The 13,511-nt window shown below is 43.2% G+C and overlaps 1 protein-coding gene across 1 annotated transcript in view; it reads right to left on the bottom strand.

The window, feature by feature from the left end:
* The window catches only part of LOC108792064 (collagen alpha-6(VI) chain-like), a 92,362-nt gene that overhangs the window by 52,519 nt on the left and 26,332 nt on the right, over positions 1-13,511 (bottom strand). Inside the window, exons 9-10 of the mRNA XM_018562746.1 lie at positions 11,245-11,820; positions 2,996-3,345 (exon numbers count right to left, since the gene is read on the bottom strand). Of these exons, the coding sequence (XP_018418248.1) occupies positions 2,996-3,345; positions 11,245-11,820 (926 nt within the window). The remainder of the gene's footprint in view (positions 1-2,995; positions 3,346-11,244; positions 11,821-13,511) is intronic.

The following is a 13,511-nucleotide window of genomic DNA, read 5'->3' as shown; positions in this document are numbered from 1 at the left end:
GGCAACTCCAATTCAAATAGATGTTAAGATGGCACCATTCTTGGCTGTAAAAATAGGATGTTCTAGTTTCATTTTAAGAGACTGCAGATAATCTGATAATGGAGCTTACCACTGCCTTCCCTTGTGTAACTCATCTCTATGCACAGTTGTCTTTCAATGGATTCTTTGGACTTTGCTCCATGAATGTATCTTGTATAGTATAATTACCAGCAGCAAGGCTAGCAGTGAAAAAGCATATATTAAAGTGAAGCTAAACTCAAAAATTTAATAATAAAAATTCTATTATATAAATAATAAATGTACCTTTTTTGTCAATTGTTCAGCTCTAAGGGTAGGTTCACACCATTTTCCAGACCAGATCTGGTTCGGAAAATGGTGTGAACCTGCCTGCAGTTCCAGTGCATTCTAGACCAGACAAAATGAGACATGCAGTATTTTTCTGGTCTGGTCTGGAATGGACTGCGCTGGTGTGAACAGAGGCCAGAAAGAGCATAGGGATACATTAGGGTGCATTTTGGGTCCGGAAACAATCTGGTCTGGTCTGGAGATGATCTGGATGTGGTGTGAATGGGCCCTAAATGCTCCAAAATCCATTTTATTTCTCTCCAGCCACAACTTCCTGCCAGACGGTGTCTACTTTCTTCTCCATGGTCCCTATGGGAGCTGAAAAGTAGCCACCCTCTGTGTTCGTTCAAGTGAAGGACTACAACATGCTGAGGATGTGTCTTCAGTCTCAGCCCACAAATCCTACCCTTTAGACTCTGTCAGGAGCTGGGATTTTTTCAGCTCTCCCACACTAATATATGTTCTTTGATTTCTCTCCTCCTGGCTTACCAAGGAGGGAGTATGGGGGGAGCTGCTTGTGAGGAGATTCAGCATGTGAGCTGTCACCAGGCTTGTACATTCTTCTGAGTGTCAGCTCACATGCTGAATCTGGTCACATACTCACAGAGGATACGGCGCCTACATTTGAAATAAAGTTGTTTTTCTGTGTAGATTGTTGTAAACTTGATGTTTGTTGTAGATTTGTTGTAAACTTGATATTTGTTGTAGATCTGCTGTAAGTAGTTTTGATGATTCAGAGCATTGCAGAGGGGATTACAAGCAGTGAAAATGTCACAGTGGGGGAATTTATCAAAACTGGAGCAGACAAAATCTGGACCAATTGCCCACTGCAACCAATCAGCTTCTCGTTTCACTTTGTTCAGTTAAGCTTTGAAAATGAAAGGTGGATGCTGATTGGTTGCCATGCATAGCTGCTCCAGATTTTGTCTGCTCCAGTTTTGATAAATTCCCCTCTATGGGGGGGAATTTATCATTGTAGTCATATATGCTGCAACAATAAACCATGCTGCAACACAGAATTTGGCCGCAATGTGCTACTGAATTATTAATCTTGTGTTAAATTGGTTCATGAATGTGTAATAGAACAGCAGGTCGCGCGTTTATTTATTTTGGTTGTAGAGAGCTTTTAGAAGTGCGACTGTTGAGAGTGCTTTATGAGAGAGGCTTTGGGAGACTGGGGAGGAGAAGGAGGGGGATAACATAGAGAGAAATGAATGAGGATGTGAGAGACGAGAGAAGATTTGGAAGATGGGGGTTACATGAGAGTAAGAAATGTTTTCTGAAAAAGTGTGAAGCAGCTGAGAGATGATTTATGAGTGACAGAAGCACAGAGAAGGAAGATTTCTGACATGGAGGACAAACAAATAATGGACATATTTATGAGATGGGAAGACATTGCCAACAGGGAAGATTCTTCTACTTTGTATCATTTGATCACTGAATGAGCTCTTAATCCAGTCTCTGCAACTGTTACAATAGGAAGAAGCAAATGCGGACAATATCTCCTCTTGCTGTGTGCCAGTGCACAGTTTATGGCTTCTCCGAACTACAAGAGCATAACCTTTGACTCTCTTTAACCCTTTCACATACCAGTCACTGACATGGGAAGTCAAAGTTTAAACAGAAAGGGGAAGGATATATTGAGCTGTTTTCACAGGAAGGAGTTAAAGAAGGAGTGAAAATAATTTTATGACAGGATACCACCGCCGGCACTTCTTTAAGAAGTCCTCCTGAGTTCTTCTTAACATGTGACTGTTCTGTGTAAATTTTCAGAGAATTATCGCAGATCTGACATAAGTGTGCTTATTATGTGTCTTGTCGCTATTTGTATCAATATGGTCGCAAATACTTAAGTGTCGCAGTGGTGGTGGAAAAAGGACGCAATCATTTGCGCTCATTTAGCATTATTTACAAAATGCAACTGTAAGAAAACAGTCGCAAACCCTTTGATAAATTCCCCCAATGTGTTTAGTGAGGAGAGGAAGGGGTAGGTGGAGGAGACAGTTGTGCGCAGCGAGAGATGATTCCTCTCTGCCTCATGGGAGTTGTAGGTAAAGAAGATGTGCAAGTGACCAGAATCAACGTGCCCGCCTCTTACAAAGGGACACCAAGTTCGCCTGGAGAGAAGAGACAGCACAGCAGTCTTTATAAAGGGATTCAAATCATAAGATTTTATTTTAAAACATAAATAAATGTGGCTTTGGAGAATGTTCATTGTGTAGATGTGTATGAGGAGAAAACTGCTAAGGGTTTTGTGTTGCTTTAAGTATTGAAAAACACATTTCTTGCTATACTGTTGACTATTAACAATGTACTGAGAATATTTTTTATACTATGCCTAAACCGCCAGTTGGCCAGCCCTCCCATCCTTCGGCACTGGTCACAGATAGACATATGCAATACTTAGAAAAATATAGACGTCTCATTAAAAAATATACTTCAGCAACCCACAGAAAAAAACAAGATGTATGCAAGTACACGACCTTTCTATAGTCTTATGACTCATGAATAGTTCTCATTTATTTCTTCATCTGTTATTCATCATAATATCGTTACATATGAGGAATTTATCTAAAGGGAAATCTCCCCAACGTAACTGTTAGATTCACTTTGAATAATGTACAAACAGCCCTAATAAAGCTATACTCACTTTTGTCTTCTGCTCAGGCAAAGTCTTCATTTTCCGCCAAAGTGCTTCTAGGAACTGGACATTTAAAAAGCTGTCAACTGTTGACTGGACTTCAATGAACTTCCTAAGAATGTCTTCATTATATTTTTCAAAATCAGATTCAAAGTGAAATGTGAAATCTTGTCTGGGAACTGCATATCTAAATTGTATGTTTAATGGTGACCCAGATGTACAGCTCAGGTTGCTCATGGTAGAAATATGCTGTAACACTTCAGGGAGGAAACGGTTAAGTTTTTTCTGCAGAACAGATGTAGTGGATGGTGTAATTCTTTTTGAGTAGTCAACCGACACTGTAATGTCTATGCTGCAATCTGTAACAGAAAAATGTTGGTGTTAGTACCGTTATCAATACAACCGATTACGTTTAGTGAAACTCATAAATGAAATGCTGAGCAAAAAAATCAGCCAAAGAAGGGGTTCCTGTATGAAGTTGTTGCAGAATTAAACTACTGGAAATTGAGAATAATGGACTTGATTTAGCAAAGGGGTCTATTTATAACTAATACACAGAACAATTAAGCTCTTTGAATTGGTTATAAATAGACCCAAAACTATCTACATTAAGAATTGTTTATATTTCCTTACATCAAATAACTGGATTCTTCCTTTGCAGTACAGGAATAAGAGGATGTCTACTAGCTGAAGGAAGTCACATTTTATATACGGAGTAATAAATGAATTGCCAAGAGACAATCAGAGTCTGTCTTTAATATTTCTGGTTAAGAAAAATTGTTGTGGGAACAGCTCTATTTTCTCCACTCTGATTTGCATAGATCAGCATCTAAATTGTACTCTATTTTATACTTCAATAAGTGAAAGCACTGTATAAGAGTATTATTATTACAGTTAATTATATAGCGTTAACAATTTACACAGCGTGTTACATAGTTGCACATTCACATCAGTCCCTGCCCTCAAGGAGCTTACAATGTAAGGTCCCTATCTCACATGCATGTGTACAAGAGCCAATTAACCTTCCAGTATGTCTTTGGAGTGTGGGAGAAAACTGGAGTACCTGGAAGAAACCCACACAAGCACAGGGAGAACATGCAAACTCCTCATAGATAGTGCCCTGGCTGGGATTCAAACCAAGGACCCCCAGTGCTGCAAGGAAGAAGCGCTAACCACTAAGCCACTGGACACTAACACAAGATATCGTCTTTTACCTATATTAGCCAGCAAAACCTCTTCTGTCCCCCTCTTGTATTTGGCTTTATTTTGTTACCAAACCTGGCTATCCCCGAATTTATGTCTAATCCTCATAATTACACCATCCAAAGAGACTAACTCAGTGGCCAGTAAGAGCACTCTCATTCTTACATTGGAGAGGGAGATGAAAGTTGATGGAGCTTAGCCATCAAGTAAGGGAAATGCAGGATCCACTAGCAAAGTGAAACAAAATTAGACAGGGGCACATATGAGGTATTCTGACCAATGAAGTTAAAATGTATGTATGCCATTTTTTTTATTTAGTTTTGGATAGAGTGCAGAAGGCTTAGAACCCTCGTAAGCTTTTATTGCTGTCTTTGTCCCAGCTGTGCACATTTGCTGGGGTTGATTTGCACTTTTCAAGGGAATGTTTCCTTAGCTTAGTGAATGTGGTGAAAATTTACTTTAAAAAGAATACCCAATAATGTGCAAGGAATTAAAAAAAAAACAAAAACATTATTATTGCCTGCACATAATTGGATAATTGAAGTCACTGGAACTTCACCTCATTCACTAAGCTAAAGGAAAAGTTCCTGGCAAAGTTAACAGCCTATTTGCCTTAAAGGAGAACTATCGGGTCAGTGTTTTTCCCCATAGTTCTCCTTAGGGTAACGGGAGGACACAAACTAGCGTCCTCCCGTTACCCTAAGCTACAGCTCGCGGTATACTGAGACGCCGCAGCCGGAGCGGATCCCGACATGGACGTCGGGATCCGCCCAGCTGCGTGAGTGACAGCTGGCTCTGCCTATCTAGAGGCAGAGCCATCTGTACCCGCCCCCTCCCCCATCCGTTCTGCCAGTCAGCGCTGGCAGATCGGAGCGGGGAGAGGGGAATCCAGCCCCTCCCCCTGTCACAGCAGAGAGCCGTGACAGGATCGAGATGTGAGCGAACCCGGTATGTGTTCGCTCACCTCCCGATCTACTGAGCCGACCTGTGACAGTCTCATTGTCACAGGTAGGCTAGAACTATGAGGTGAGTGGAAATCACTCATCTCATAGTTCTCCTTTAAGTAAATCAATCCAACTGTGTTCATTTATCCTCGTGACCATTGCCACCAGGACAGAAAGTATTTAGAAATCCAAAATGTTACAGCTGTCACCAAAAGTGAGGGTACATTTTTAAATGGAGACACCTGTTCCAAAGACAACTGTCTAAGAAGGGACTTTCCCTCACTTTGTTAAGATTTCCTCTCACTTTCTTTTGCATTTATGGGTCAAGAAGTAAAGGGAAATCTCCCCAACAGTACACAGCAAAAAATCACTATTAAAATGGAGACATATTTATTAAGCTTTCAAAGAACCTACTTTGTGTGTGATACATAAATGTATTAAAAAGGTAAAGAAAAAATATATTTAGCACAGCTCTCCAATATATGCACATTTTCCTTCCTTCCATATTAAAAATGCTGCATGTACTGAAAGATACCTGATGATCCTGCCAGAAATGCAGTCAGCTGACAAAACCACCTCTGCTGCACTGAAATCCCAAGTAGCATTGTCATCCCTGCATAGTGGTTGCCTTGCAGCAGCAAGGAGTTTGCATGTTCTCCCTGTGTACTCTCTGGGTACTCCGGTTTCTTCCTACACTCCAAAGACATGAAAAGTTAATTGGCTCCTGTCTAAATTGGTCCTCATATGTATGCATGTGAGGTAGGGACCTTAGATTGTAAGCCCCTGACGGGCAGGGTTTGGTGTGAATATGCATCTATATAAAGTGCTGCATCAATTGTCGGCTCTATATAAATTCCTATAATAAATTAATTTTCCCCTGGTGGACTGTCAGGACATCCCGCCTCTCTTCCTCTCCATTGGGGATGAGCCTGGGTTCAGGCCAAATCTGTGCTCATCCGAATCCAAAAGAAAACTGTCAGTGTTGGCCCAATCAGCTGCAGCCAGTGGAGTACCCCATTCTGGGGCGGGATGCTGGTGACATAATTGACCTTATATGTCCACATGCCCATGTCTGGGGCATCCCACCCCTTTGTTTATGTGCAGCTGCATGGTAGGGAATGACCTGGCTTTAGCTGATTGCGCCAGCATTGACAACTTCCTACGGATGGATGAGCTTAGGTTTGGCTATCTCCATCACTCCTTCTTTACACTCTCAGCACTTGCTCTCCTCGTTTACCAGCTGCCTGCTGTTGTCAGCACACTACAGAAAGTTAGGAGCTCCTGCATTTCTGGCAAAAATTTTCAGGACTCGTAGCATGAGACAAAACATGGGCAGATGTGCATCTAATAGAGAGCTGTACTGAATATGTTTTCTTTTAGATACACTTACAAAATGGCACCCAAAACAGGTTATTTGAATACCAGATAAAATTAGTGAAGGTTATATTCAAGGAATGGCATATTATCTGAAAGTATAATGTATAAATATTAGTATATCCAAAGTATAAATATAACAAATATATTGAGCGAAGGAAAAATAAGTATATGAAGCTGGGGAGGCAAGCATTAAAGTGAACTTATTGGTTTACCTGATATGGGTACAAGAAAGGTTGACTTTAATAAGTAGTATTAGTTCATAATTTAATTATTTTGTATTGCTCAAATTTGTATATGATGCATAATTCTGAAAACATAAATCTTTATGGACACTGCTAGAGCTCTGAAATAGATATAAATGGATCTACGACTGTCACAGGAAAGAACTCTGGTGTTTTGGCACCACCTAGTGTACATTTAAATACTGCAAGTAAAACATACACAATGGGGTCTATTCACGAAGCTGCCGAGGGCAGCCGAGTGAATGACCGATCTGAAGTGAAGTGAGCCGAACACTGTTCGGCTATTCACTTCAGGCTGGTACGGCTAATTTCAGCCGTACATCGGCTGAAATCAGCCATACATCGGCTTGCTTCGTGTGGCTTCGGGTCGGCCAAACATGCTCAGCATGTTCGGCCGACCCGAAGTGCAGAAGGAGTTCGACTCAGCCGATCCAACATCTGGATCGGCTGAGCCGAACCTCCGGCAGGCTTCTCACTGCTGTTCGGGCTATGCTTAAAGATCCCGAACAGTTGCGCTAGGGGGAGTTTGCTGTTTGGAGATCAGTGTCCCTGGTTAGCAGGTAACCAGGGATGCTGAGCTCACTGCAAGTGGCCGGAGCCAGCTGTCAGAAGCTTCGGCTTTCAGCACGGATTGGCCGAGCCGATGCATATGCGTTCGGCTTGGCTGAGCCGCTCGGCCATGATCGGGAGTTGTACGGGCTATTGTGAATAGCCCGTACAGCACCCCTTCGGTTCCACTGAACCAAAGGGGTCCTGGGGCCGAAGCTAGCCGAAGGATCGGCCGAAGCTACGGCCAGATCCTTCGGCAGCTTTGTGAATAGACCCCAATCTGTTTAAAACACAGCAGTTGGTTTACTAAAGGAATCAAGAATGTTCATTACATAGTAAATTTACACTTAGCTTAGAAAATGAAGTAAAGTACTTGCACTTACATATAAAATAACCAGCACACAGTGAGTTGATTATAAACTTTTGTAGCCCCTACCACCCTAAGTTGAGTGGCTACTTAAACTTCGTGTTGCTAGCACTGTAATAATTCTGGCTGATTTGTAGCCTGGTATCATTTGGTTAATTCTAGGTGTTGTGCTATTGATTACACCTACCTGTGAGTGGGGCGTAACCCTGCCACAGAGTGGAGCAGCTAACAGGGGAACATTAGGGGTGTTTATGTAAACCTTGAAACGCTTTGCCTTTACACCAGAATAAGGACATTGGGTCCTCGCTCAAGATCTCTTCCAGCTCTGTGTACTCCCCGTGGATCGTTTTCTTCTCCCCAGCTGCTTCTCTCCCTCGCACAGACAGCCCAGCTGTCAGTTTTAAAGCCCAAGTTGTTTCCCGCAATTCCGTTCTCCCCGTTCGATCAGAGCTTGACAAAGAGGCCCCGCCTCGAAATGCGTAGCTACCGACCCCGCATACACCGCTCTCCATTGCTCTTTGACCCTCCTACTACTCCCGTCGGCGTTCGTTCCTCTCCAAACCAACCCTTTGACTCCCGAGCCAACTGACACGAAGCCGACGGCAGACAGTACCTCAGGCACACAGTGCCCACGGCCGCAATGACTCAGCCTGGCCATCTGAGTCCTTGCAAGAGACAGCTGTTCTTCAACCGCAGCCCGCGTCCTCAAAGACACTGAACCTACCAGACCACAGGGCTCAGCAGGTCTGCATTCTTCCAGGGGCCCCACTGGAGTTCCTCCTGCAGATGACTTCTCAAACGTGAGTCCCCCCTCCTGCTTAATACAGTAGTAGCGCTCTCAATAAACTTTTTCTTCCTGCATTCAGTGTCACTCTCCAACTACAGAAGCTGATGAAGCCGATCTCTGCTTCATCAGCTTCTCTGGGGGTCCCTAGGTGACATTAGGGGTCTTGTCGTGTAAATTGGCGATCACATAGGGGGCTTCTTAGCCCCCCATCTAATAGCAATAAAGTTGTGTGTAAAAAAAAAAGAGCAATTCAAAAATTTAAAGAATTATAAAAAAAATAAAGCATAAAAAAATGTAAAAAGAAAACAATTTTTTTTAAGCCCCCGCATACACACGCATATATGCGTCGGGTGCGCCTGCGCGCGGAAACGACGATTGCACCTATTGTGCCGCACATGTTCCATATCGCCGCAAACGTCGGAGTGAGAGCAATAATTTTAGGGCCATTAATCACTGATAACACTAAACTGATGAGCAGTAAAAGCGTTTTAAGCGTCGCCCATGGGCCTATGGACGTGTTTGGTGTCTATTTACCCGACGTGATCCCGACTTGGAGAGGAAGAAGAGGGCATGAGGACAGAGCACATCACCACAGTAAGTCCCTTTTCTTACACCGGTGACCTGCGCACTGCGTCACATTACTGACCTCCACACTGCGTCGCATTACTGACCTCCGCACTGCATCACATTACTGACCTCCGCACTGCATCACATTACTGACCTCCGCACTGCGTCACATTACTGGCATCCTCATTGCGTCACATTACTGACCTCCGCACTCTGCGTTACATTACTGACTTCCACACTGCGTCACATTACTGACCTCCGCACTCTGCATTTATTATTATCGCTCCCTCCGCCCCTCTGCTGGGCCTGGCCGGCCACACCAAACGATCGGGACCCAAAGCAGAGGCTGCACTGCAGTCAGACAAATTAGGCGGCCGTCTCGGCCCACGCAGGGGCTTTGCAGCTGCCTAATTTGTGTGAGTACAGAGCACTCAAGGCTGGCAGCGGCGGCAATATCCCAGAAGGAAGGGCCAGGTGAGTGCGGAGGAGAGCCGGGGGGGGCAGTGGAAACATAGCCAGTGACAGAGGAAAGGGGTGGCACAGTAGCAGTGGAAGAGCCAGATGGGGGGGCTTATTTTGTGGCAGTGCCCCCCCGAGACTAGACTCTGGATCCGCCCCTGGCTTGCACCATCTCTACATTCCCCAGGAGGCTTCTGTCCATTCTTCTACAGGAGGATTTCCACCATCCCTATTTCTAGTGAATGCCTTATCATTCTTTCACTATTTAATTTCTCGTTTATTAATTTATCACACATACACCAGTCATTTGTAGATCCCAGCAATGGGAATGCCCTCAGGTTGTAGCGCTCCTTTTGTTAGTTTTTGTGTGATTATATACAGGACACCTCTGCCTTTTCTAGGAGCTTGCACACCCACCACTGGCATCTACAATTTTCACCATTAGTAGTGCGCTTAACACACATTTTTTAAATGTATGCTACTGATTATAGCTGCCTGTGAGTGGGGCGTGACCCTGCCACTAGGGGAACATCAGGAGTGTCTATGCCTCATCAGTCGATCACTAGGAGTTTAATGGCCAATGGTGCATGCTGAGGGAGTGCATAAATACTCAGGGATTGCCATGTGCTTGGGTTCAGTCCACCCCGGGCTTGGCCTGGGGGTGGCTTGTGCAAGATTGACTAGGCCTCAAGCCTACTGGAGGCCACATGTGAACTCAGGAGGGGTCTGGAACTATCTGGGGAGGAGAACCAGAGGAGACCTATGACTGTTGGAGGTACCAGGAGCTGATATGGACCTTAGGAACAAGTCTGGTTTTCTACTGCACAGTGCACTGCTGCACAGTGTCAGCCTGTTCTACTAGTAGTTCTGCACTGTGGAAGCCTGAAAGGATTGGTGAATCTGGAGTCTGTGTATGTTTTTGCCATAGATGTCTAAAGCCCTATTCCCTTTCTCCAGATGACTGACAGGTGAATGCGGAAGTGATGTAATACACATCACTTCTGCATTCACAGCCCGGACGGAGATCAGCAAGGAGCTGATCTCCCGTCCTCCTCCTCCTGACGCCCTCGGAGCCGGTCCCGGGATCCAAGATGGGGCAGCGGATCCCGGGAATCAAGGTGAGGGGTCAGGGGGGGAAAAAAGAAACCCGGAAGCACCGACCGCGCGCGGGGGGGGGGGTTTGTCCCGCGAGCGAGCACATATAGGCGATCGGCGGGCTATGGACCCGCTGATCGCCTATATGTAAAACACCCGGTAACGGGTGTGTTTAATCGTCGGGTCTTTTCTGCCCGTGCATGCCCGCTAGGGGGCGCGCGCGAGCAGAAAAAAATTGCCGTCTGGAGACGGCAACCCGCAGATGTAGCAGTGCCGTCCGTCCGTTTTTTTACTACGGGCGGACGGCAAGAGGTTAAATATGTATTTTCCAGTGTTTGGTGAGTCTAATCTTTGCTCTCTTCAAGAACTATAGACACTGCTGGAATTCAACACTTCTTGTGTGTCAGATAACTAGTTCTTTTACAGGCTGGTTGTAATTTAATGTTTAATGATTTATTGTAGGGACAGGGTTGCTCATAATGCTCTGTAAACGCTGTGTATTAGAGGCACATTCAGTTTCGCTTTAATCCAAAGAAAGCACACTCAAATGCAACAAATGCAACTAACACAGTACCTGGAACTGAGTTTTACATTTAATTACAGGTACCTCAACATCGTACATGAAAAAAAGTAGAGGAAAGATTCTAAAACCTCTACATAGTCCTTACCTTTGGAAGGTTCATCTGTTTGCTCACAGACTTGAGACACAATTTTCCTTTTGATTGAGTCCAGAACATTAAAGTTTTCAACCAAAAAAACATTGTTTGGATTTCCGGCAATCTGAATAAGCTCAAAGCTGTTTTTGAGACCGATTCCAATAGAGAAGATTTTAATTCCATTGTTCCTCAGTTCAGCAGCCTCTTCGTCTACAGTATCATGAGACTCACCATCTGTCATGACTATTAAATACTGAGGAACATTTTGGTTTTTACGACTCCCATTAACAGGATCAAAAAACTGTTTGACAAACTTGAGGCCTTTTCCTGTGTAGGTATTCTGATTCAGCTGAACTATTTGGTCAATATGATCTTTCATTTTTGAGCTGGAGTAGTGCTCATTCAAGAAGAATTCCTTCTGTGGGCCCTCGCTGTACTGAGCCACCCCAATACGTACCCTGTTTTCTGCAATAGTGAAACTGTCTACTATCTCTTTCATGAAAACCTTTGATGTTTCGAAGTCACTTGGGGTAATACTTGCAGAACCATCAATCAAAAACACAAGGTCAAGCTGTTGATGAGCACAAGCTGAAAAAAAAAAAAAAACTGTGATTTTGTTCATGATAAACTGAAATACCAAACTTGCATTTTTCTAGTTACCTGTTTACAAGACATATACTAATAGAAAGGGATGGATTGGGAGGTTCTAAAAATCTAATCTGACCATGTTTCATGTTACACTCTAAATTTGGGTGCGACATGAAACATGGTCAGAAAGGTAAACTTAGACAATAATCCTTTCCTGCCGGAGACTTTTTTTTCACTTTTATTGTTTTTTTGCAAACATGGTAAAATGTACATTTAATGTCTGAAGATTCCATTAAACCTGCCAAGATTATAAATTCTGTGAAAGCAGAAACCCTGTAAGATAAAACAATGACAGTTAAATTTTGTATGTCACACAATATTAGTGCAACTGTTTATCAAACCCAAAATTTCAATGAAAAAATGCATTCAAATTCATTTTAGTGCAACAAACACAATACAATCTCCAATTTAGCCCATGAAACATAGTAGGGGGAAGTCCGGAAGGGATACGGCACTATAGAATTGTAGAATTGATTGGCTGGCTGAAAAACTGCCAGAATTCCTTCTATTAGAAAGCTCGGTTACGTTGATATATATATAAACAAACTCCTGGTCGCTGTCAGACTTACATCTTTGGCAGCAAAAAAGCCTAACTTCATTTTTTTACGTTTTGGATAGAGTTAGTAAGGGTTACATTTGTGTCAGGTTTTTATTTTTGTCTTCAAGATTTTCCTTTACTTCCTGTTCCCTAAACCCCCACACTAGAAATAAAGGGTGCAGGTGTCACTAGAACAGGAAGGCACAGACAGCATAAAAGCCATGTCATATGTTCTAACTTTTCCTGAATTCTGAGTTGCATATTCCCCAAAAAAAAACTGCATACAAGGACTTCTGTCTTTAACGTGACTTTCCTGATCTACACACTTGTTGTTGCAAGCCAATGATTCAAAAACCATTGAATCCAGAAAAAACTAACTATAACAGCCAGGCTATTAGACTTTTTTAGAAGGAGATCACAAATATCTTCAATTTATGGCAGGTTTACATTACAGATGTCATTAATATCGACACATTCATTAACAATTTTAACATTCAGAAATGTTAATGACATATATATAACTATTGTAATAAAGCCTAGAGAGAGCAGAGCTCCTACTACCAGCACAAAATATCTTTCCCTCTCATCCTCCCTTTCCCACTCTTCCACCTTCTGATCAATCATCTGATGAAAAAAAGGTACAGAATGAAACAAATGTAAGGTTGTTTTACAACAAACGATATTACCCTTGCATTCCACGTGATGACACCGAGGCACCACTCATAGATTGGAGTGTTAGGGACAAGAGGAGAGCATTGGAGCATGCCAGCGTGGGGAGTAAGGTGAGTAATATCTCCTTTTCTTGCACCCCTTAGCCCTAACAGGCATTTAAATCTTACATAGTAGGAGGGTCTGACTGCAAGGTTTTTTTTTTTTCTTGCGCCCAAAGTTGGGATGTAAAAATAAAATAAAAAAGAGCTGCCTGTGGCTCCCTGTTGCTTTGGGTGCAAATGTTTCCATTGTGCTGCCTGTTCCTGCTTCACCCAGGAGCTAGCTAGGTGACAGAGGGAGTATCAAGTGAGTAGAGGGACCTCTAAAGCTCTCTTTACTGATATCATTATTTTTACGTGTGTTGAAACTGTTGTCTTCTAGC

The sequence above is a fragment of the Nanorana parkeri genome, unplaced genomic scaffold, assembly GCF_000935625.1.
Source record: "Nanorana parkeri isolate BGI_ZX_2015 unplaced genomic scaffold, ASM93562v1 scaffold597, whole genome shotgun sequence".
Taxonomy (NCBI): Eukaryota; Metazoa; Chordata; class Amphibia; order Anura; family Dicroglossidae; genus Nanorana; species Nanorana parkeri.
This window is presented reverse-complemented; position numbering and strand designations above follow the sequence as displayed.